Raw genomic sequence first — 26,053 nt, 5'->3', positions numbered from 1 at the left:
GTACATATTTAAAATGCAGTCTACCGCTGGAGACTCCGAGGAACAGAGGCTGATGAGGAGCCGAGGGAAGAGCTATCTGAGCACAAGGAACAAGTGCAAAGGCCCTGAGGAAGGAAAGAGTGTTCCAGGAACTAGCAATAAAGTGAGAAAAAGACTGAGAGGCAGGAGATGAAGAAGCAAGGACCACAACAGGCAGGGCCTTGAGGTTGGGATAAGGAGATTGGGTTTTTATCTAAGTACAGCTAGGAGCCACTGAAGGTTTTAAGTGGGTAGAACTCCAGATCAGATTGTCACTTTAAGAAAATCACTCTGGCTGCTGTGTACAGAATGGATGATTGTAAAGCAAGAAGGTAGGCAGAGGGACAAGACAGGAGGCTTCTGGAGGGTGAGATGTGAGGATTCTGAGTACTAACCTCAGTCCTGGTTGCATTCTTTTGTTTCTGCTTGCATCCCCTTCTGTTCCACTTATTTTATCCCCTACTCACCCCTACTACTTCAAGATGAGAGTGTTCTTTTTTTTTTTTAAGTTTATTTATTTGAGAGAGAGAGAGAGAGAGAGAGTGAGCAAGAGAGAGCGCGCGTGCTTGCAAAAGGTGGGGAGGGGTAGAAAGAAAAGGAGAAGGATAGAATCCCAAGCAGGCCCCTCGCTGCCATCACAGAGCTCAAACTCATGAACCCTAAGATCACGATCTGAGCCGAAACCAAGAGTCAGACACACAACTGACCGAGCCACCCAGGCACCCTGAAAATGTTATTTTTATTATGAAAACAATATATTCTCAATATTTAAAATGCAAACAATACAGACAAGTAAAAAAAAGAAATTAATCATCGGCAATCTCACCGCCATGAGATGTTACCTTCCTTCCAGACATTCTCTACATGAGTACACATGCATTTTGCCCAAGTAGAATCATACTACACATGCTACTTTATAATGTGTTTTTCTTACTGGATGAAGTATGATTCCAGGTGCATAGATGATATGCATTTGATGAGGGGAAGTTGAATCTCACTCAACCAGGTTTCTTTGCTGTTTGTGCAAATTTCCTCAAAGAGGGGTTTTCAAAAGGTATAACTTTGAGTCTATAAAGTTAGAAAACACAAGTAATTTTCCTAAAAAGCGGGAAAGGGCCTAGGGGGTTTAAAAATTAAAAATCAGAAAATAAACTCCAAACAGAGGAGCTACAAAACGAGTGTAGTAATTTCCTCCCAGAAGGGAATGTGACGCCTGGACAAAATTCCGTTGTTTATTTTGCATGGTCTTAACTCAAGCTACACAAAAAACCAGAGAGCAGTGGCAGGAAGTGCCTTTTTGTGTCCGGGCGGGAATGGGGCTCCCCAAGTGAAGCCTCTGGATATCTCAGGATTAGCCAAGAATCCTCAGAGCAACTCGCCCAAAACACTAATTGTATTTGTGTCTGTGTCTTTGATTAGTGGCTTAGTCAGCTTTCTTGCTCATTATCATTTTAATCTTTTTTAAAAATTACTATTAAAGTAATAAGGCTAAGGCTCTAGTTTTATTTTTTATTTCCCCCCAGAGGAAAATAATTTAAATACAAACTTGAAGGTATTTTATATACTCTTTATCTCTGGTAATGTATTTAACAACCTTGATGTGGGAATGTTGGTTTTTTCCACCTTCATCATCAAATGGTTTAAACAGAAAGCAAAGGCCTCGGGATACCTGGACCCTGTTAGCCATTAGTTGCTTTCCTCAGGTTGAATATCCATCCTACAGCTCAGCAAAGAAAAAAAATCAAAGTAGACCGTGCATATTGGGGTTTTCATTCAGTGATCTAATGTGATAGAGCTGAATTAGCTGAATATTAACTATAGAATACAGGTAATAGGTATATGGTGTTCACTGTAAATCCAGATTCTAAGTTGTTGTGTTACTTATATTACTTGCTTTCATTAGCTGACAGCAAGCCTTAGTGGCAGACAACTTTCAGGAAAGGATTCTTACATTTAATGGGAGAGGAAGAGGTAGAAACTCTCAGTCATTTCTGGAATTTTTTCTAGGAAGGGCAGATACTGAGTATTTGAATGTGTCACCTGTTTCCACAATAGGTTGTAGTCTCTTTCTGAGGATTTTGAGATTTAGTTAATGTAGTCAATGCTTTGTTTATTTGTTTAATTTTTTTTTGAATGTTTATTTTATTTTTGAGAGACAGAGACAGAGTGCAAGCGGGGGGAGGGGCAGAGAGAGAGGGAGACATAGAATCTGAAGCAGGCTCCACGCTCTGAGCTGTCAGCACAGAGCCCAATGCGGGGCTCGAACTCACCGACCACGTAAGATCGTGACCTGAGCTGAAGTCTGCCGCTTAACCGACTGAGCCACCCAGGCGCCCTTTGTTTGTCTTAATTTTAAAGAATATTATATAAATAACACATGAATACATTAACGCTGAAAAACTGAACACATTGCAGATTAAAATTCCTTTTGAAACCCTCTCTCCACCCCAAATCTCCAGTCTTCTCTTCCCAGGCCCTGCCAAATTAAATCACTTTTTTGATTTGATATACATGCTTCCAAGCTTTCATATATATATACACATATATATATATATGTGGTATCCAATATATGTGGTATTGTTATCTCCAATGTATGTATTGTTTTATTTGTTGATTTTTCATAAATGGTATTAATCCATATTTATCATTCTATAACTAGCTTTCTCTCCCCCCCACCCCATCAACATGTCTTAGAGCTTTTTTTCTAAGTTCTCCATAACTCTACCTTATTAAAATGAACAACCCTGATGAATTGTAAAATGTGCCAAGTTGGCTATTCCATGCATGTTTTTAGCTATTTCTCTATTCATAGACATTAAGGTTGCTTCTGACTACTTTTTTCTTTTCACCATTAAAAACATGACAGAAAGCAAGTTTGTATATACCTACCAATATGTGAATATGACTTTTTTCCCCAAGGTTAAATATTCATAAAGCGGAATGGCCTTGCAGAAGAAATGAGAAATTCTACATATGTTTTGTTTTAATAGAAATGGCCAGTTTTCCCCACAACATTACTTTTAGTGGGCAACTCCAGAAAAAAAATATATATATATATATTTAATGCTTATTTAGTTTTGAGAGAGGGAAAGGGGCATAGAGAAAGGGGGACAGAGAATCTCAAGTGGGATCCGTGCTGACAACACAGAGCCCAATGTGGGACTTGAACTCACAAACTGTGGGATCATGACCTGAACTGAAGTCAGGCACTTAACCAATTGAGCTACCCAGGTGCCCCAATATTTCTTTTTATTAAGCTTCAGAATGGGCTCACCCTGGGCTCCAAACAAAACAGGGACAGGAGGACTATGAACTGAGTCTTTGGCTTCTAAGAAGGCTTATGACTCATCTATGAGCCCTCATATATCAACTGGCAAAAGGAAGGCTAAACCACATGCTAAATATTAGATTTAAAAAAAGATTAGTTGAAGGTGGGTATACAGAGATGGGACATAAAGGAGGAGGGAATGGGAACAAGTAGTGGGAATGAGGTGGCCACACTCATTCTGAGCATATCTAAGCCCTTTTATGTAGTTGTGATTCTTAGAACCAGTTTACACACTCCCAGAATAAATAAATCATTCAAATCAACCAGGATGAGAAGAAAACCCAACAAGGAACACCAACAATAAGAAATCTAAGTGTATTACAAGCAAATAATATAACCACACTGGAGGAGATGGGGAAGAGAACACCTAATGGAAGTAACTGAAAAATGATATTTCGATACTATAAGACAAAAGGTGGAAGGACTGTACATGGAGATTGTAGTTTAGTCGGTAAATTTGTTCCTCTCTATGGGTCTCACAGGGGAATGAGTTAGCAATTCTGAAACTGTTTTATGTGCAGACTAGTCTGGGTCCAATTAGGAGACAGAAACCACAGTAATTTGAACAGGGAAAATTTAATAAAAAGAATTATTAACTATAGCAAGGGATTGGAGAAATGAGTGATTGGCTAGTAAGAAGCAGAGAGAACTCTAGAGAATATAGGAATAGCATATCTAAGGAGCAGCTACTTCCCTGGGCTTAGAGAGACAACCCAAGGAAAAGTCTCCTTCCTCCAGGGCAGAGACTCAGACCCAGTTGGAGAGGGGACAGCCGTGGCTCAGTAAATGGCAGAGAAGTCACTGTGGTCCCATGCTATCAGAACTTGCCAGAAACCCACTCACTATGGTGCCAGGAAAACTGTTCATGGGAAGGTATCTCACTGGAGGCACTCGACTATGAAACTGTCCAAAAAGGGTGCCAGGGGGAAGCTGCCAGGCACTAGTGTTTCTGGATGCTGCATACTGCAGGAGCCGGCAGCTAGAATCTGGTATTGGAGAAGTTGTCTACACAGCAGGAACTGGACATTGGAGGAGCTGCCTACACTGCAGATGCTGGAGGAGCAGCCCATACTGCGGGAGCCTACCAGAAGGAACACACCAGACCATGCCTTCCTCCTTTTTCCTGCAATGTCTCTCCATCGCCCTCTCCTGACAAAATTCAACATGGTGCCATATTTAAATGAACCAGCTCCATTTTTGCATATCAGATAATGAAGGATGAATTTGCATTTGAGATACAATAAATTGATAACTGGCTGAGTTCACGCTTTTGTCAACTCATGTTTCATATGCTACCTTTTACACACATTTGAACTCTCATGTAACAAAACCTCTCTATAATTCCACCTAACAAGATACACCTTTTTATGTGAGAAATGAAGAGATTTTCAGGGTGCTTAGGTGGCTCAGTCAGTTGGGCGTCCAACTTAGGCTCAGGTCATGATCTCACGGTTCATGAGTTGAATACCCACATTGGGCTTGCTGCTGTCCCCCACCCCACCCCCACCCTTTCCCTGCTCACACACTCTCTTTCAAGAATAAATAAAACATTAAAAAAAAAACAGAAATGAAGAAATTTTCATCCTCTCCCCCTAATGAGGAAACAGTCCCAACAGTTATTGTATCCATCATTGACTATGTTAATTAATCCTTAAATTCAACTACAGTCTCATGGAATATTCTGTTACCTAAAATCTAAACTATAAAGTTAGCTTCAGCAATCTGTACATAAAATAAAATGGGAAGAAGAAGAAAGAAGAAAATGGTTAGCATATACAAATAAACATATATGTATGACAAGCAAATAAAATGTGGTTTCTATAATTGGTCATAAGGCTATAACTGGTATCTATGACTTTCTTCTTTACTACCACTCACTATTTCCCTCACCCTCAGGCAGAACCTCAGCTGGCTGGGGTGACCCAAACCTTAATTCTCAAAGACTCTAGGTACTTAATTGTACCTGCTTTTCTTGGTTGTTTTGGTTTTCCATTAACCTTTACTATTAGACATGAAAGTCCTAAGAAATACCCTGGAGAACCCCTGAATATACATGGATAAAGAAACAAATATAGGTATATATATGCGTATGCTAGTACACGTGGATACATTTCCTAGCTGTGTTTGATGACACAGCCTATAAGCAAAGACACCCCAGCAGCAATGAGCACATTTAGTGTCCAGATACTGGTTTCAAAAGGTGATTCTCTGATAAAAAGAGCCAGAAATTTTCGAAGAAATTATTGGATCTAGCTAGCACTGGAACAGGGAAAATACAAGGTGATCCCAGGGCATTTTGTGTACCAGGAAGTAGGACATGCTCAAAAAATTATGGGGGCATATTGAAAGAATACAGGACCCATCTTTTTTAAATTTTTTTTTTCAACGTTTATTTATTTTTGGGACAGAGAGAGACAGAGCATGACCGGGGGAGGGGCAGAGAGAGAGGGAGACACAGAATCTGAAACAGGCTCCAGGCTCTGAGCCATCAGCCCCAGAGCCTGACACGGGGCTCGAACTCACGGACAGCGAGATCGTGACCTGGCTGAAGTCGGACGCTTAACCGACTGCGCCACCCAGGCGCCCCAACAGGATCCATCTTGAAGGGGCTCTTAGTGGCCAAAGCTGGAACAATTTGAGAAAAGAAAGAAAGAAAGAAAGAAAGAAAGAAAGAGGTATTAGAACAAAACCCACAAAACATTCATTAGTCCATGCTTACATAAATAATTAACTGAATAAATAAATTAATGGGAGGAAGGGGCATCTCCTTATAGGAGAATTTCAATTAATAAATGTAGAAGGAGGGGCGCCTGGGTGGCGCAGTCCGTTAAGCGTCCGACTTCAGCCAGGTCACGATCTCACGGTCTGTGAGTTCGAGCCCCGCGTCAGGCTCTGGGCTGATGGCTCAGAGCCTGGAGCCTGTTTCCGATTCTGTGTCTCCCTCTCTCTCTGCCCCTCCCCCCGTTCATGCTCTGTCTCTCTCTGTCCCAAAAATAAATAAACGTTGAAAAAAAAATTAAAAAAAAAAAAATAAATGTAGAAGGAATAAGGGAAATAGAAAAATCAGCATTAGAACATCCCAAAAATGATTGTTGGATGCAAGATCCACTCATGGATGCTAAAATTAGCTAGCAGAAGTTGAGGATAACGGGATATTTGTGTCATCTCAAAGTATCACCACCAAGAAATGAAGTACAAAGACAAGATGGTAATGTTACAGTGGAGACATCTGGAAGACACCATCTTAACCAAGTGATCAAAAGTAAAATAAGAGGGGGAGCCTGGCTGACTCAGTTGGAAGAGCATGAGACTCTTGATCTTGGGGTTGTAAGTTCAAGCCCCACATTGGGTGTGGAGACTACTTAAATAAATAAAATGTTTAAAAAGAAAAAAGAAGTAAAATAAGAAGGGTGCCTGCCTGGTTCAATCAGTAGAGCATGCAACTCTTGATCTTGGGGATATGAGTTCAGTCCCCACATTGGGTTGTAGCACTTACTTAAAAAAAAGTAAAGGGGCGCCTGGGTGGCTCAGTTGGTTAAGCTTCCCACTTTGACTCAGGTCATGATCTTGAGGTTCATGGGTTTGAGCCCTGCGTTGGGCTCTGTGCTGACAGCTCAGAGCCTGGAGCCTGCTTTGGATTCTGTGTCTCCCTTTCTCTCTGCTCCTCCCCTGCTCATGCTCTGTCTGTCTGTCTGTCTCTCTCTCTCTCTCAAAAATAAATAAATATGAGGAAAAAAAGAAAATAAGGGGCACCTGGGTGACTCAGTTGGTTAAGTGTCTGACTTCAGGTCATGATCTCATGGTTTGAGAGTTCGAGCCCCTCATTGGGCTCTCTGCTGTCGGTGCAAAGCCTGCTTCAGATCCACTGCCCCCCTTTCTCTCTGCCCCTCCCCTACTTATGCTTTCTCTAAATAAATAAATAAATAAATAAATAAATAAATAAATAAAAACTTTTAAAAAAGCGAAATAATACATAGTGACACCATGTACCCCATGATATGATACACAACATCATTTTTCTGGCATTCTTACCAAAATTTCATAACTTGAATCCAGTCATGAAAAAACATCAGACAATTCCAAATTAAGGAACATTTTTGAATACTCTTTAAAAGTGTCAAGATCATGAAGCACAAAGACTGAGGAACTTTCAGAGACTGGGGACTAAGGAGACATGACAACTAAATGCATTGCAGGATTCCAGATGGGACCTGGACCAGAAATAGGACGTTAGTGGACCATCGGTACAACATGACAAGAATGACACTTCAATTCTGTGGTCTTTCTCTCAGAAACCCATATCCCCATCTGTTCGTGAGAAAAACACCAGACAGATTACAGTTAAGGGGCAGCCTACAAAATACCTGATCAGTACTCAAAACTGTCAAAGTCATCAAAAACAAGAAAAGTCTGAGAAACTGTCACAGCCCAGAGGCACCTAAGCAGGATAACAACTAAATATCATGTGGTATTTCAGATGGGATCCTGGCACATAAAAGTGGCATTACAGAAAAAAGAAAGAAATCTGAATAACGTATGGGCTGTAGTTAATAATTACGTATTAATATTGATTCATTTATTGTGGCAAATATAGTATACTAACATAAAATGTTAATGGAAGGGGAAACCGGGTATGAGTACATGGGAACTCAGTACTCTCTTCTCAATTTTTCTGTGATTTTAAAAACAATTCTATGGGAATGCAAGCTGGTGCAGCCACTCTGGAAAACAGTATGGAGGTTCCTCAAAAAACTAAAAACAGAACTACCCTATGACCCAGCAATGGCACTACTAGGCATTTATCCACGGGATACATGTGTGCTGTTTCGAAGGGACACATGCACCCCCATGTTTATAGCAGCACTATCAACAACAGCCAAAGTATGGAAAGAGCCCAAATGTCCATTGATCGATGAATGGACAAAGAAGATGTGGTATACATATACAATGGAGTATTACCCAGCAATCAAAAAGAATGAAATCTTGCCATTTGCAACTATGTGGATGGAACTAGAGGGTATTATGCTAAGTGAAATTAGTCAGTCAGAGGAAGACAAAAATCACATGACTTCACTCATATGAGGACTTTAAGAGACAAAACAGATGAACATAAGGGAAGGGAAACAAAAATAATATAAAAACAGGGAGGGGGACAAAACAGAAGAGACTCATAAATATGGAGAACAAATGGAGGTTTAAGGGGAGGGGTTGTGGGAGGGGGGATGGGCTAAATGGGTAAGAGGCACTAAGGAATCTACTCCTGAAATCATTGTTGCACTATATGCTAACTAATTTGGATGTAAATTTTAAAAAATAAAAAATTAAATAAAAAAAAAACAATTCTAAAATTAAAAAATTTATTTTTAAAAAGAGGACATTACGAGTAGGGAGAATGGTAAAATCCCAATAACATCTGTAGATTACGCAGTAGTATCATATTAATGTTGTTTCTAGTTTCTATAATTGGGCTACGGTTACACAAGAGGTTATATAAGAGGTTAGGGGAAGCTGAGTGGAGAATATACAGGTACTCTTTGAACTATTTTTGCAACTTTTCTGTAAATTTAAAAATATTTCAAAAACATTTTTTTTAAAACGAGCTTGAAATGTTGCCAGTTTTTAAAAAAGGAATCCAATCTATGGTCTTGCACACCACTCTCAACATTGGCCTCGCAACAATATATGCATACTTTTAACGGTACAAACTATGTCGAGAGTAGCCAATGTACATATGGCTCAATTTTATGGAAAGCAGTTTGGAAGTCATGAACAAAGCTGGAAGCACAACCAAGGCAATAAATGAGACCGCCTGGAGAGTCCCAGGGAAACACTGTGAGACATTACATAATGGCAGCCAGCAGCGATGGAAGAATTTATTTTAGGTCTCCAGTTTAAGTATATATATTTATGTGCACCAGGGAAGGCCAGTGGAAGTCATCGTCTGACCTCTCCAGAGAGGGGAGGGTGAACCATTGTCCCTGACAGGGGCCACTCCTGTCCCCACACCCCCAGCCTATGCTAATCTCCCCTCCAAGGAGTGGGGGGTCCGCCTGTGGGGCAGGGCTATGGAGCTGCCATCTCACCTGAATCCTCAGAGCTGTTCCCTGGGAGGAGGAAGAGGCCTGGCCTGGTGGGTGCCTGCAGGCCCCTCAGGGTTCTCTGTACGTTTTTGTTGCTGGTGCGAGGCTGATTTCTCTTGCTCGTGAACTTGGCTCAATGCCTTGTTCTGTGTCTGTTTTTGCAATCTGTCACTCCCTTGCTCCATCCCTAGTGAAATTTAGCTCTAGAATTTCCTGCTTGAGGGCCTTAGGTTGGGAGACTAGAGTCAGGGAGTGCTGTGGGGTTTTTTTTGTTTTTTTTTTTTTTTTGCTCACAACTGAGAGGGACTGGTTGGCCCTATCTCCACAGTGAGGGCACACCCTCGAAGGCTCTGACACTGGGGTTGCCACCTGCTGCTTCTATTCAACTGTGCAAGTTATTCAACTGTGAGGCTCTTCCCCCACTGGCATTAACTCCAGAGGAGCAGAGAAGATGCACCCCGCAATTGTAAAATGAGCATCGTGTGTTTCTTCCTTCCTTTCCGTCCTGTTTCCCGCAAGTGCGTTGGGAGCCCTTGTTCCCGGCCATTTGCCCTGAACTGACTCCTGCTTAAATGTAAACTGGGGCAGCTAGGGCCTGAGCAAATACTTTGAAACACTTTTTCCCCTTGGCTTCTGTGATGGTTAATTTTATGTGTCAACTTAACTGGGTTAAGGGATGCCCAGATAGCTGGTGAAAAATTATTTCTGGATTGTGTCTGGATGTGTTTCCAGAAAAAAAATTAACGTTTTAATTGGTGAATTGACTAAAGCAGATGGCCCTCCCCAATGCAGGTAGGCATTTTCCAACTGGTTGAAGCCCCAGTAGAACAAAAAGGCAGAGGAAGGGCGAATTCTCTCTCTTTCTCTGCTTGAGCTGAGACATCCATCTTCTCTTGCCCTCGGACACTGGTACTCTTGGTCTCAGACTTTCAGATTTAGGTTGGGACTTATATCATCAGTCCCTATTTCTCAGGCTTTTGGACTTGGACTAAATTATACCACGAGCTTTCCTGATTCTTCAGCTGGCAGACAGCAGATTGTGGGACTTCTCAGCGTCCATGACTGCATGAACCTATTCCTATAGGAATAGATTCCTATAATAAATCTCTTCTTATATATATATCTCTACATATTCTGTTGGTTCTGTTTCTCTGGAGAACCCTAAGACCATTTCCTTTTAGCTTTCTTCCTGTTACTCTGAACCCTCTTTCCATGGTTCATTATCTACAGCTCCTCTTTACACACTTTGAAAAGAGGATTGCGTTCATGATGCATCATAATCTCTAAATAGCTGTGTGTCATTCAGGCAAACCAGGAAACCTTTGTGAGCCTCAGATCCTTCATCTGTTAAGTAGAGCTCTCAGTGGCTGCCTCCAAAGCTCAGGAGGTTCTGCTAAGTGTGAGGTACTGTCCTGGAAAGTGAGTTCCTGGAGGGCAGGGACCTCATGACTTTGTGCGTGTTCTATTCCAATGCCTTGCACAGGGCCTGGTCAGTGCCTGGCATACAGTAGGCACTCAATAAATGTTTGCTAAATAAACAGTTGAATATAAAAACACTATCTCTATCTCTCTCAAAAATAAATAAAACATTAAAAAAATTTTTTTTAATAAATAAAAATAAAACACTAGTCATTATGATTCTGCACTTGTATATGTCACAAGCCATATCATTTAGGTTCAAGATGGTACTGGAGAGAATAAGCAAATCTGGTGGTAGAAGGTAAGTGGAGAATTAAAAATTATAGGTGAGACAATTTGAGAAATACAATGGCTGAATTGCATGGTTGCTCCAGGCTGTTTACTGACCGTGTCTCATCTGAGTGGCTCAGTGGGGCCTCTTTCCTCTTGACATACGTGACCTGTCTGGGATCTTTGTTTCTGGACATTGATTACCCAGTGTGAATCCTAACCTGCTGACATAGCATGTCCATTTCCTTAAGAATAATTCTAGAGAATCCAGAAAAATCCAATTCCATTTGTAAAAGTTCACAAACTAAAAAAGGCATTTGGGAAAATAGAGGAAACTTGAATGAAACTACCTCTCAGAGAGATAAGAGAAGGAATTACTTCCTTTAAGCAAGAATAGGATGTTCTGCAAAAGGGACAATCACCAAATAAGAAAGAGCTGCTCTTGGATATTAGGAAATATAATAAAATAAAAATTCATCAGATTTTGAAGATCTAGTTGGAGAAATGTTCTAAGGCATGCAACGAAGTGAGTAGGAGATGGAAAATAGCTGATAATAAGAAAATTGAAGGATAAACTTGGCATATCTATCAGCTAACTGAGGATTTGCATAAAAGAGAGGGGTCCCTGGGTGGCTCAGTTGGTTAAACCTCTGACTTCTGCTCAGGTCGTGATCTCATAGTTCATGGGTTCGAGCCCTGTGTCTGGCTCTGTGCTGACAGCTCAGGGTCTGGAGCCTGCTTCAGATTCTGTGTCTCCGTCTCTCTCTGCCCTCCCCCCCAACTCAAAAATAAATAATAAACATTACAAAATTAATAAAAAAAAGTTTTAAAGAGACAGAAAATAGGATTTTAGCACCAGAGAGAAGGGAAGGAAAGGAAAGGACGGCTGGGCTGGAGACCTGAAGAACCTCCAACCCTAACTCCAACCCTGGGCAGAAGCATGAGCACTCCAGGGGGAATTCTCCTGAAATAAAACCCTGAGGGGAAAAGCTAATGCCTCTGACCATGTGGAAAGTTGTATGGGAAAATTTAACAAGAGTTATATTAAAAAGGTAAATATTATTAAATACACACACACACACACACCAAAAAAAGTTGTAACAAGAAAGGAAATATTTTTTTAAGTTTATTTATTGTGTGTGTGTGTGTGTGTGTGTGTGTGAGAGAGAGAGAGAGAGAGAGAGAGAGAGAGAGAGAGAGAGAGAATCCCAAACAGGCTCTGCACTGTCAGTGTGGAGCCTGATGCAGGGCTCGATCTCATGACCCTGAGATCGTGACCTGAGCTGAAACCAAGAGTTGGGTACTCAACTGAGTGAGCCACCCAGATGCCCCAAGAAAGGAAATATTATTATAAAACACTACTTGCCTGTAAAGTAAATGGTGTGTCATAATTATTATCACAATGATATAAATGCTAAATGTCAATTTAATCAAAATATTGTAATTTATTAGTCAGGATTCCAAAACGAAACAACTCTCAAGTGGGGTAATTTGAGGAGAACTTCATGAAAGAGACTTTGTGGGCAGGATGAAAAGAAACCAAAAAGGAAGGTGCAGTACCAGTATGGGGGGCTATTACCGACCCCGCATACACAGAGACCTGAGGTGGCAAGGGGGTGGGAGCATTTGTCAGGAACTGGAGAGCCTGTCTGACACCAGTGCCAGACATGCAGCCCCCACAGCACCCGGACAGAGAGGTAACTGAGGGCAGAAACACTTTGGCTCTCTCCCTCCCCCAACTGCCTGCCTGTGCCCCACATTGACCCAACCCACCCTGAAGACTGAGGGCAAGAAAGTCCATTGATGAGGTCTGTACAGGTTAGAATGGCTCCGGAAGAGCAGAGGGAGACATCCAGGACAAACCTCAGTGCGTGGATAGAGGAAGAGAACACAAAGAGAGCACAGTTTTCATATGTCATAAAGAGCAGGAAGTTAGGAGCCAGCATCTAAACTGGTCGGTCAGGAAAAGCAAGATCAGCCTATGATTTAGAAACATGGCACCAAATGCCAGAAAATAGCAAGAAGAGTTGAACCAAGATGCTCTGGGGAGTGAGGGTCACAAGGGACAGGTCAGAGGTTACTGTTTTTCATTTTCCATCTATTAGAACTAATGAGACTTTCAAAACCTTTTATGTATAACTTTGATTAAAGTAAAAACATAGTAATATCCAGTAATATCATGAGAGAAACATCAGACAAATCCCAATAGAGGGGCATCCTACAAAGTACCTAACCAATGTTCTTCTAATACAAGGGCAGTCTGGGAAACTGTCACAGTCAAAAGGACCCTGAGACATGGCAACTACAAGTTATGTGGTGTCCTGGATGGGATGCTGGAACAGAAAAAAGACATGAGGTAAAAACTAAGGAAGTCTGAATAAAATTTGGACTTCAGTAATGATAACATATAAATACTGGTTTATTAATTATAATAACTGTACTACACTAATGTAATATATTAATAATAAAGAAAACTAGGGACAGGGTATATGGGTACTCTCTGTATTACCTTCTCGATTTTTCTGTAAATCTAAAATTGTTCTTAAAAAATAGTCTATTAAAGATAATAAAGGGCTTTATAGTAGAAATAACCTTAAAAGACAAGAAAACTTTATGCATTTTATCTTATTTTATTTTATTTGCATCATTTAGAACTTTAGTAGGGTTGGATGCTTTTCCAGGGTTTTTAATGATTTTTGCATTCAGGACATTAAATCCCAGAATTTCAATAATGATCCTAGTTACTTATTCAGTTAGCAAGTATGTATCAAATGCCTACTACACACAGGGTAGTATCCTGTGCCTGGCACTTGGGATGCAGGGACCTTTTCAAAATACAGTCCTGCCATTGCCCTTAAACCTCTCAGAAGCCACTGAGTACTCTAAGGTTCAAACCAGGGTACAACGTCATGCCTGCCTATCCCTGCAGGCCTTTTGAGCTCACCTTGTACCATTCTTCCACATCTCACTGCTCTCCAATCACACTGGCCTCTTTTGGTTCCTTGAAGATGCCATGCTCTCAATCCCCCAGGGCCTTTGCATATGCTGCTCCCTCTGACTACAACATTCTTCCTGTCCTTGCTCCCCTCTCCTTTGTCCAGGTACCTCATCTCAGCCACCACTTCCTTAGAGGCAATCCATCTAATTTTAATTATCCCCCGGGGAATGTAGTTGAGTAATGCCAGCGTTCCCCATGGAACATTTGTTTGTTGGTTCTATGACAGCTGGGACCGTGTCTGTTGTGTACAGTATCTGATTGTTCAACTGGTTCCCAGCTTCTGGCATAATGCCTGGTGTAGTGCAGGAATTCCATGGTACTTGTTGAATGAATGAATGAATGAATGGTAAACAGGATATGGTCCATAGCCTTCCAGTCTAGTGCAGATCCAAACCAGGGCACTAGCTCCTGAAGGAGGTAAAAGTGCCCATTTCTCTAAGCTACTGTCTGGGTTCCAGCTGCCCCTGGGCCTGTCTGCATCAACTCCTGGTCTACTGCTTGCAATAGTAGCACTCCTCCTAGCCATTTGCTTATTTCAAAAACCCACTGAGGACTTCATCCACATCATTCATTCCTGTGTGACCACTGAGAAAATTGACACTCAAAGAGTGGCTCAGTGAATTAATTGCTCAAAGCCATACAGTTACTAAAAGCCCATATTTTTTACTGAAAGCCCATATTTAGCCCTTTTTTGTTACCACTTCCTGAACTCTACTTACCCCCAAAGTTAGCACCGGGTCCTCTAACAGCCAGTATTTGCACCTGCGCTGGGGCTTTTGCCCTAGAATGAAGTGCGCTCACAGCGGCGCGGTCCAGGATTGTTCTGGCGTCTCCGATCTGGACCACGCGCGCCCCCTAGGGGTTACCATGGACACTGGGCGCCTCGGTCCTCTTCCTCCTGGGGGGAAAAAATGGGAAGTGGCGGTGGAACCGTGAATTCTGTTTAGTGGCCGCAGCACGCACCGCCTCCGGCACTTTGGGCTTGCGGGTCTGCGGATTTCCGGGCGCGGGGTTCGGTCGTCTGCCCCAGGACTACCTCCAGTCCCCGTTCCGGGCCTCTGGGCACTCTTGGCGGAGCCAAGATCAGTTTGGGAAGACTGCGGGGCGCCAGAAGCAGTGTGAGGGAAGGAGGGAGGAGGAAGGTGACGAGGGAGTCAGATGAGTTTAGGACCTCCTTACTGAATCTCTGCTTCCCCATCTGTGAAGTGGACATCTACCTCCTGGGATCCAGGACTGCCCGTGGCCGGGCTAGCATCCCGGCAGCCTTAGAAGGCTAGGACAGAGGCTGGGGCTCTCAGGACCCTGCCAGTTCTCTGCATACTGCTCCCCTAAAGCCTTGGGAAACTTGCACCCAAGCCTGCTGGGAGCCTGGCTGGGAACACCCTTTACCTTTAATGTCTTGATTATTATATAAAACATACTACTTGAGCATAATACCGAAAATAAATTTGAAGCTTGGCTCGGTGATTCTAACCACTGCTTATTAAAACTGTCTTTAGTTTTTCTCTGCTAAAAATGATTCCAGGATTCAAATTATTTCTATCATCACTTTACCCTTTCTTATGTTTCAGGGGATAATTTGACTCCTAACAAAATCCAGTCTTTATATTAAGGGTTTTTCTTATCTGGTTAGGTTTTAGGTAAATTGGGGAAATATATTTACATTTCACCAACAGCTTAAAGATGATTTAATCTGTTTAATCTCCAGCTTCATTCCAAACTGGAATGGAGGCAGCATCAGTTTCTTGCCCACTAATGTGGACCAGGCAGAGAGCCAGGCAGTGGAGGCAGGAGAGGTGGATCAGTCAGGGGTGGTGAGGGATGGCTGAAATTGTGACTGTCACAGGCAATCTTGGCTGTGGTACATGAGCCCATATGTTGTATTTGAGGAGGGCTTCATCCTCTGGTCACCTACATACACAGCTGGGCTCCACTGTAGTCTGGAGGATGGTATGGTCCATGGGGGCCATGTAGAGGCCCAGCCCCCTCATTTTATCTCAGCTCTCAGTACAGAGATTCACTTCTTACAGTCTCACAAATATTCTGAAGCGTCCTGGGTAAAAAGAGGGGATGAAGGGGGCATCTGGGTGGCTCAGTCGGTTGAGCGTCCAACTCTTGATTTCTGCTCACGTCATGATCTCACAGTTCACGGGTTGGAGCCCTGCATTGGGCTCAGCACTGACAGCTCCAGTGGGAGTCTGCTTGAGATTCTCTCTCTCTCCTGCCTCTGTGCCCCTCTCCTGTTCTCTCTCTTTAAACAAATAAACTTTAAAAAATTAAAAAAATAAAAAATAAAATGTTCTTTAAAAAAAGTGGTGGGGGGGGGGGGGGGGATGAGAGGCAAGGAATCAATGGAGAAGACCAGAATGGGGAGGATGTTGCCAAATGACAATTTACTACCTTTATTTCCTGACCAAATTTGACCCTTTGATGTATGTGGTTCTCCCCTCCCCTACCACCCACCCCCTACCCCCAACTGGCGTATGGCCTCCCTAGAAGGTAAATAGGAGGGCCTCTCAATCCTTGGTCCTGAGGGATGTCATTCTAACAAGTTTTGGAATGGACACTTAGGCCTTTTCTTTCTTGTGTCCTCTGTACTCCTTTAGAAAAGTTGGAGCACTCTGCACTCTGCAGCATGTTTTCAGAGGCTGTCAGTTGCCAGGCTGGGCAGTGAGCTGGGAGGTGGTGTGTGTGTGTGTGTGTGTGTGTGTGTGTGTGTGTAGACTGGAAAGGGAGCGGGAGTGTTGCTCTGCCTTCCCTGTTTACTCAATCATATGGTGATGTGAGTAAAGCCCAAGAAGAAACACTTTCCTCTCCCCAGTGCCCTCCTAAAGTCTCTCCCTTGGTCATAAGCTCCAAGTACTGCTGCCTTTCCTAGAGTCCAACCCTGGAACAAAGAAGAAATGCAAAAGGCCACTAAATACTTGGGAACATGGCCTCACTATGAATCAGAAAAGCAGTTAAGCTTGCAGTAGATATTGAGCAGTTTGGCAATTTTAAATGTGTATAATCCAGCAATTCTGATTCTAGGAATGTATCTTAAGAAAACAGGTGAATGGATGTATCGAGTTAAATGTGTGAGGATATTTTTAAATCACTGATTATAAGACAAGTCCCTCAGCAGGTGATTGGTTAATAAATTATGAAGCTTATCTAGGCTGGAATGTCATACACATTAAGGAGCTTAAGGGGCAGGCAACCTCATGGTTTCCATGGTGTTTCATTGACACCCATGTGGTCCTGGCCTTGTCTCAGCCCCTGGCGCTCCTGATATTCATGGCCAGACCTCTAAGATCCCCTGCTAAAGGAGTTGGGAACGACCCAGAGAGAAGTACCAAGAATGTCAGGGAGGTGGGCAGAGGCCTGGAAGGGAGCAGAGCACTGAAACAACAGTTCCCCCCAGAGAAGCAACGTGCTGGGTGAGGTCTATTCAGAGAAGGCTACTTTGTAGGCAACCTTCTGCGGATGCTGGTTCTTCTGGTTGACCAAAGAAGTTGCGGTTCTTGCCCTCATTGGGTCTGGCTGAATTCCTGAATATCCTGGCAGCGAGATAAAAAAGAAAACATTTCTGTCCAGTGGTGCACATGGACAGGAAGTCTCAGCACCTGGGGCTTGTGGTGGACGCTGTTGTTTGGTGAACACGCTACCCATCCTCGCTTTCTCTGGCAACAATGCCAGTTTTTCTTTGCACAACCGTTGTTTTTCACTTCCAGCCTCTGGGGTTCAGATGAAGCTAGCTCTGCTCCCTGGTTCCAAAGTGGTCTTGTCAGAGCCAGTGCCCAGGACTTCTGCTAGCTGTACTGAGAAGAGTCTTCCTTCTCCACGGGGGTAGCATGCAAAGCTGGGGCCGCCTCTGTCTCCACAGGGAGTTTAAATACAAGGTATGGGCAGGGTGTGTGGAGCCATGAGGGAAACTGCAGGAACCCAGTGTTAGCAGCAACTGAGCTGTCACCACATTTAGGCCAGACAGACGAGGAGAAGAAGGGGATTATGGGCCCTAGAAGGAGAAAGTCAAGTAGAGGAGGATGCCTTGTTGGAAAGACAGAGGTGAGAGTTTGCTGGGACAAGAAGCCCAAGATGCAATTGAGTTAGCAGATCCACACCGCTGGAGCCAGGTGGTGAAGGCAGAGTGGGAAGAGATAATGTAGGGGAAGAGGAGGTCAGTATGGATTTAATGGTAAATGGCCATTGAATAAATGCCACCCTGGAGGATTTTAAATCAGATGTCAGTGATCTGATTTCAGGTAGAGAGATGCATTATATACTGAGACAAAAGTGGAAGCAGGCAATTTAGCCCTTAGGAAGCAATTGTGGAGGAGGAGTTGGGGGCCTAGATGAGGGGTGGGGCAGTGGAGGAGAGTGAAGTGGTGGGATTCAGGTGCACAGACACAAGTGAAAGTGGGAAGGGGCTTGTGGTGAAAAGTCATATGACCTTGGCTTCTCCGCTTCTCTGAGCCTCAGCTTCCTCTTCCAAACAGAGACACCACCTGTTTCACAATGTAAGTTTGACAAACGTAGTAAGAGTATTGCTTTTGTCAGATTTGGATTTGAATCTCAGGTGGGTACCAGCTGGGTGTCCTTCTGCCAGTCAGTGATAGATTGTAGCATTTATTGAGCCCTTGCTATGTGCTAACCAGTACAATCCTCCCCAGATTAGCATACTTTTGTTATTTCAGTTTGCAGGAACAGTAGAATGGAGAGAGCGAGTCATTTGTTGGAGGTCCCAGCCAGGATTTTTCTAACCATCACATTGCCCTAACTTTACTGTGCCCCCCCCCGGAGTGAGATAACAATAGTGACACTTACCAGTGTGGTTGGAAGGATTCTAGAAGAAGCTTGGCATCTGTGCGGACTGTGTGGAGCCTATTTTGGATTCTCTGTCTCTCTGTCTCTCAAAAATAAATAAACATTAAAAACAAAAAAGAGGCCTGGCAAATAGGCGCTGGTTAAATTATTACTAGAACCATTATTATTACATTCTTTGTATTTTTCCGAGTTTTTGCTGGGCGCAGGCGTCACTTGGACAAATCCTTTGGGTTAAAAAACAGACCTGTCAGGTGAAGGGAAAAAAACTGCAGCTGCGGGCTTCTGGGTGGAGGCTCGGGGTGTGGCCGTAGGGGGCGTGGACTACAGGGTGGGGTGGGGCCAAAGGGGGGGGCTGGGCTAGAGGGGCGGGGCCAGGACGCGAAAGTGGAGGCTGGGGGCGGGGCCCTGAGGGAAGGGGCAGGATTCGGGAGGGCGGCGCATGCTCGTTGATGGGGCCAGCTCCGCCGCCGCCGCCGGCGCCACCGCCCACTTGGGGCTGGCCAGAGGCAGGCAGCCGGGGTGCAGAGTAGGTAGGGCTGGACAAGCGCACGGCCATGGCCCCGTGGCTGCAGCTCTGCTCCGTCTTCTTCACGGTCAACGCTTGCCTTAACGGCTCGCAGCTGGCCGTGGCCGCGGGCGGCTCCAGCAGAGCGCGGGGCGCCGACACCTGCGGCTGGAGGGTAAGGAGAAACTTCTCGCCGTCCCCAAAAGCGCGGCGGGCGCGGTGCGCACAGGTGCTCGCGGGCAGCTGAGCCGGTGCAGACGTGCCTGCCCTTCGCAGAGTCAGCAGCAGGGCTGGGATCCCCGCTGCTCCCGCCCTTCTTTCCCTCCCGGGGTGCACGTCCGCCAGCCCCGGCCCGGATGAAAGGGGCCGCCCGACCCCCGGCTTTGTGTTGCTAATGAGGCGCGGTCACTGGCTGGGGTCCGGCTCCCAGAGGGCGGGTGAGAAGGGCGTCCCGCGGCGGGCGGGAGAAGGGCGCCCCACCCTTTGTTCCCGGACCGGTACCTCCTTCGCCCCGGGTCTGGGATCCTCCGAGCTGTCCGAACTGGGGGCGCTTTGGACCCGGAGTGGGGGTCTTCCCGCGGACCTCCGGTTCACAATTCTGCAAAGGCCCAGGACTGCCAGAGAAGGGACCCAGAGCGCAGGGGAGGGATGCGCCCCCTCTCGTGGCCGCATTGTTCCTTCTAGGCTGTGCAGCCTTACCCCACTTTCACCCCAGCCCCGACTCCTGACTTGCTGGGAAATTTTGCTCGTCGTCCTTCGTCTAGAGAATGGTCTCACGGATGACCTACACCCCCTCTCCCCGTCCCCAGCTTGATCTGCGGATATTTTTCTAGACCAGAGGGAGGCATGAGTTTATCACCTCGGTCAGGAGCCCCAGAGGAGACTGGAGAGGTGCACAGATTGCGCCTTGTGCTTGGAGACTTCCCCCAGTAACCGACCACTTTGATGCTGTCCCGGTGGCGGGCGTGGGGTGGTAGGCTGTGTGCGCGGGGATGCTGAGTTCCCATGTCCCCACCAGGGTTTCTGGGTTTGGGCGGCGCCAGAACAGGGAGAGTGCATCTGTCTGCCCCTCACCTCCCACTGAAGCCAGGGCGGCCCGGCGTCAGGGCACTCAAGGCCTTCAGACATGTGGAGAGGACATAGGCAACCACGAACATGACCTTGTCTGTGCTTCGGGGCTCCAGTTTCTTCACTTGGAAAATGGGAATAGATGGAGATTTCCTAGTTATCCCAGCACTGTTTCTCTGAGAGATGGGTCATTTACTTAGAACAACGTTGTGCCACCTCTTCTGGGATGTTCTGAATGGCCTCAGAGCAGTCCAGGCCTAGCACCTGGCACCCTTGTAGGATCTTAGGCTATTGCTTTCAGCTCTTTTGCCCCACATTCAGAGAAACGCAGTGCAGAAAACCAAGTATGAGGCAGCAGATGGGATATCTTCAAACCCAATAGCTTCACTATAGACAGCTATAATACACCCTCCCACCACATCATAGTGAATATAGCCTTCCTTTTTGGGTAAAACATCACCTTTTCGTACTCTGTCCCACTTTAGTAAAATATCACTATTATTATATTTTAAGATACCGAGTTTTTCCCAGTATGTAGATAAAAAAGTTTTCCTTAAGGCTGTCTCATATTGACTTACTGATCCTGATAAACTTAAAAAAATTTTTTTTAAGTTTATTTATTTTGAGAGAGAGTGTGTGAATGGGGTAAGGGCAGAGAGAGAGGAAGAGAGATTTCCCAGCAGGCTCCACAAGGACACAGTGCAGAGCCTGATGCCGGGCTTGAACTCAACTGTGAGATCATGACCTGAGCCAAAATCGAGAGTCGGATGCTTATCCGACTGAGCCCCCAGGTGCCCAAGATCCTGCTAAGCTTTTTGGGTCTAAACAGGTATTTTGGCTTTTGAAGAACTGTAGGAGCATCACATGCATTTTATTCTGAGTTTTCATATGACAGCACAGGTGGATCAGTCCTAATTGCTGTGTTTCTGCATTGTCTAGGTGGCTTTATGTGTCAGTGCACAAAGCTTGTGAAGTCTTAATGCCTTGGGTATAATAGTGACCTAAAAGAGCCAGGCTGGCGGTTTTGTTCTCTCTGCCTGTGGGAATGTGTTTGTCTCCTAACTGTGCATTCTCCACAAGTTAATAGTGGCCCCTGGTCCAGCAGGCTTACACTCAGGCTGGCCTCTTTTCTCCCACCACAATTCCTAGTTGGGAGTGACCTTCTCAACAGCTTTTACTTTGGTCCCACTAATCCTCTCCTTGGGTCATTTTCATTCCTTCTTGAATGAGCATGGACCATCTCTCCGATTCTACACTCTTTCCAACCTGATGCATGGCTGCTTCCCTCCTGGACTTGCCTTTTGGTACATCTGATGGAGCCACCAGCTCTCCCCAACGCCTCTTGCCTACCTGTCTTGCAAGCCCACCTTTCCAGCCTGCTCCCTAACTTTTGTGCCAGTGTAAAGCTGCTGAAGCATACTTTCTCTGCTCCTAGGATGCCTTCCCCCTGGCCAAAGACTCAGCTCAGGTGATGCCACCGCAGGGAAGCCCTCCCTAAATGCCATTCCCCTTGGTTTGCTTTCTCATGCAGGTCCTTGCACTTTGGTTCCCACCAGACTACCATCTCAATATTTGTTCACATCTGTGTCTTAGGATGGTTTTCCTTAACTAGATACTTCATCTTAGTGGCCTCAAAGCCTGGAGCCCTGTAAGTCTTGGCTGAGCCCAATTAGACTCTGCAGCCTTCCTGTTAAATCCTGTATTAAGTGATATATTTTAGGAAGTGGATTGGAGAGATGAGAGCACTGAGCCCCAGTGTCCTCTCCTCAGCACGCTTTTGCACATGCTGTTCCTGTCTGTGTTCCTTTTCTTTACCCCTCAGTGTCCCTTCTCTGCTCTCCCTTCTCTGCTCTTCCTGCAGGAAGCCTTCCCTGCCCCCACCTCCCTGCATCAGTTCTTCCAGAAGTTGCTCTGTCAGAGGCTGGCCAGTGAATACTGGTGAACAGTGACTTGGGCATTCGATTCATGTCTGAGTCCCCTACCAGATAGTGGTGTTTAGCCCTTAGATGTTGGTCTCAGTTATGAGGTTGCTTACAGTCTAGTTGGGGCCATGCAGACATACAAGAAGGGTCGATTGTGTGTGAGGCAAACAGGAGACAGTTTCCTGTGGGTCTAGGTCACATGGAACCTGAGAAGGGGACACCAGGGTGGAAAAATGAGCCCTGAAGGAGGGGCAGGATCTGGGTGCTGCCGAGGAACTGAGCAAATGACCCCCTTGATCTCCATGGAGCATTTGTTCCACGAACTCTTGCCCCTGCAGGAATGTGTATTTTCCCAGGACTTGCAAGGTAGACCGCAGCCAGCTAACCCACAGGAGCTCTGCTAACACACCTCTCTGAGGAGCCGGCCTGGTTTAAGTGGTCAGATTTCACAACCTCCCCATTATTAGTGGGACAATTAAGGGGCTGATACCATCTTGAACACAGCTCAGTGTTTTAGAAATGAGTTGTGGGCACACTTCCTCAACTGCTTAAAAAAAATCTCTTAGGGCCCTTGCCAGGTAAACTATTGGAGTAATAAATAGTTTTCCCAAAGAAGTAACAATTTCTAAAACTTCCTGAGGGGCTAGCATCCTCATTTACACTGGACCTTAACTCTTGTTTCTTGATAGTGGAATGATTGTGTTTGTGATGGGTAACTTTATGTCAATCAGTTGCTTTGAGGTCCCCCCCCCTCCCCTGTCTTGCTGGTTGTTTGAAAAGCATTTATGGAACAAAGAATTAGGCATCAGCTTCCACAGGTTTTTATTTAGTGGCATTTTCTGCAGTGGAGGAGGGAACAAGAATGCCTTCCTGGCTAGGTGAGGTACATCTTCTCTGGTCTTTTATCTCTGAAACAAATGTCTAGCCTGCAAAAAGCCCGCTCCTTCAGGAATTCAGGAAGCCAGAATGCTGGCATCGTCTTTACAATGAAGTGCAAGTTTCCCATTTAAGGCAAATAACTTCATTTCGAAAGGTAGGAAGGAATAGGGTGGTACTTGGAAAAGAAGTTCCAGCTGGTTAAAATTTATGTCCTGATAAAAGTCCAATCCAAGAACTCTCCTTGGCTGTGGGCCCAGGCATGTTTATTTGATTCTGAATTGGATGCGTTTTCATTCACTTGCAGCTCATGGCTCCCCAGCCTGCATCTGGTCGGCCTGTCTTGCGGCCATGTCTTCCATGTTGTACATGCTCTTGTGTCTCTTACAGAATTCTTCGTTAAAAATGACTCAGCCCTGGTTGACACATTTTTCAGAGAGACGTTTTTATAAGAACTGCAATGCTTCCCTCCGGCTTGTCTTGCCATGTTAATTGGGAATTCTGTCAGCCCAAGTCCACCTTTCTTGAACCGCCCTCCCTTGTCTCCCCTCCCCCATCCATCCCTCCGACCCCCAGAGCCCCTGCAGTGCCTGGGGCATTGTGCTAGTTATTAACAAGGGGATACAGCTGGGTGGATGAGAACAGCAAGTAAGTACCGGCTGTGGACCCTTTCCCGCTGAACACAATTTCTCAAAGTGAAGTCCGGGAGCTTCCACTATCAGGATTGCCTTGGGAGCTTGTTAAAAGGCAGATTCAAAGATAATGCCTCCAGAATGGGAGTGAGATGGGGGTTCAGTTCTTCTGATGCACTCTCAATGATGAGAGCCATTGCTTTCAGAAGACCAGGCTTCCCCAGGCCAGATGAGGGAGAGAGAAGCCACATCTAAACATTTAAAATCAGTTTGACTTTAAAGTACTTCTCTGGACTTAGAGAGGAAGTGGAGACTGTCAGAGCCCCCGACCAGTGAGAAGGGTCAGGCTGGCTAAGGGGATCCTGGGGAGGCAGCTGGGCAGGTCACCCTGGTTTGGGTGGGTGCCTTTAGCCTGGGGTTGAAGGGGAGGTCACGAGTGAAGGGGACCCTGACTTCCATGGGTTCCTCCCCAGAACAGCTGGGCTTGTCTGGAAAACAGTCTTAGGAAAGAGTAGGGTAGGATCCAAATCGTATTCTCTGCAGTTCAAACCTTACAGCGTCCCTACAAAGGAAAGAACTGCTAATGCTTTCCTAAGTCTTTATTTTAAGTTGAGTATTTTTCATGCTTCATTTGGCCTAAAATGTGTGTGTGTGTGTGTGTTTAAGCTTTTAGACCCTCTTTTCCCCTTATTGGTCCCTGAGCTTTTCACACACCATGCCCAGCAGATGTCTGCTGCTGCTGGGGCCACCCCATCAGCAATTAATTGTACCTTTTCGTTTCTTACTGCCTTTACCTCTGATGGATGAGTTTTTAGGCTTCAGGAAGCTCGCCCCCACCCCCAACTCCTCAGTTTATAAGAGTATGGGCGGAGAGGCAAGGGCTCTGGTACCTCTAGAAGCTTGACAGGCTGGGGTGGAGGACAGTGCCCTGGTAGGAGACCTCTCTCCTGCACCCTACCCTGGTAGCTGAGACCTTTTCTGTTTCACATCTCCCCCAGATTTGGAGGTTCCCCTGCCCCTCAGCAAGCTCAGGGGGCCTGTCTGTGCTGGTGCCACGGGCCCCATCTCCCAGCAGCCTGACTTGCTTGTCCTGTGGGAGGCAATGTCCTTCTGGGCAGTGTTTGTCTTGGCTGCTGGGACATTCTGAATGGTCCTGACACACGATTAGGTGACTGATGGCCCCACAACACATTGTCTCCTCCAGGGCCCCGAGGCCTTTGAAGCTCTTCCCTGTGGGAAGTAAAGAGACTATTTGCTCTATTAAAATGCCTTGGTATTTCCTCTGTTTAACCACAGGCCACTTCCTCTCTGCCACTCTAAACCCGGCAGGGCCACCGGCTGATTGAAAAGACACAAACCCAGGAGTGAGCACATCCTATTGAAACAGATAGTCTTACTGCAGATTAAAGCGGGGGCACATCTCTAAGAAGAAACCAAACCTAAGGGGGAAATGCTAGAGAAGCTCCTTATCTTGCTGGAAATGTAGCTTGTTGACACAATTCGCACTTCAAGTTCTGAGTACAGAATAGGGTACTTTTTGGTTTGTTTGTTTGTTTTTAAGAAGGGAAGCCAAAATTGTAACCAAATCAAAGAGTTTTTATCTAGTGTGGCAGGTTACAGGCATACGGTCAAGTGGATTTCTCGTTGTGAGTTGGAAACTCTTCATTATCTGGGAAGAGCATGATGTCTTCATAGAAAACCATGCCAGGCTTATTCTCTACTTGCAGATTCTGTCTGCTGGTTTCATGTGCTCAGAAGTCAAAGTAAGAAGTTTGTAGCTGAATAATACCAAAAAAGCCTCTGGAGAGACTGTCCCTCAACCTTTCCCAAGCAGTTTCTTGAGAAAGTTTAATAACACCAGGCGTGAAACTAAAAATTACCTAAGTAACAAAGGCAGAAGATTTAAACCCTGTCTATACCCTGTCTTTGTGAGGGGCCTAACTAAGGAATAACTAGCTAGTTTCTAATGGAGACTATTATTTTAACATTTGCAACTCCATTGTTCAAAGCATCTGTGATAAAAACGGCTTCTCTTTTCTTTGGTTCCTTGTTTGGAAATGTTGGGGGAAGGTGGATGTAGCTAATTAAGGCTACAACATTTAAAGGGGGGACTTAATAGGTACCAGCTGTC

At 45.0% G+C, this 26,053-nt stretch overlaps 1 protein-coding gene across 2 annotated transcripts in view; it reads left to right on the top strand.

Moving 5' to 3' along the window:
* Positions 1-19,380: 19,380 nt before the first annotated feature.
* IL17RD (interleukin 17 receptor D) overlaps positions 19,381-26,053 on the top strand; it is a 70,234-nt gene continuing 63,561 nt past the window's right edge. The window contains exon 1 of one of the 2 annotated variants that reach the window (XM_045493278.1): positions 19,381-19,599. In XM_045493278.1, coding sequence (XP_045349234.1) covers positions 19,474-19,599 — 126 coding nt within the window. In that variant the 5' untranslated portion in view covers positions 19,381-19,473. The remainder of the gene's footprint in view (positions 19,600-26,053) is intronic. The other variant, XM_045493277.1, reaches the window with a different exon arrangement.

This window comes from Leopardus geoffroyi, chromosome A2 (genome assembly GCF_018350155.1).
Source record: "Leopardus geoffroyi isolate Oge1 chromosome A2, O.geoffroyi_Oge1_pat1.0, whole genome shotgun sequence".
Taxonomy (NCBI): Eukaryota; Metazoa; Chordata; class Mammalia; order Carnivora; family Felidae; genus Leopardus; species Leopardus geoffroyi.
The sequence above is the reverse complement of the archived record's forward strand: the minus strand, read 5'-3'. Positions and strand labels throughout refer to the sequence as shown.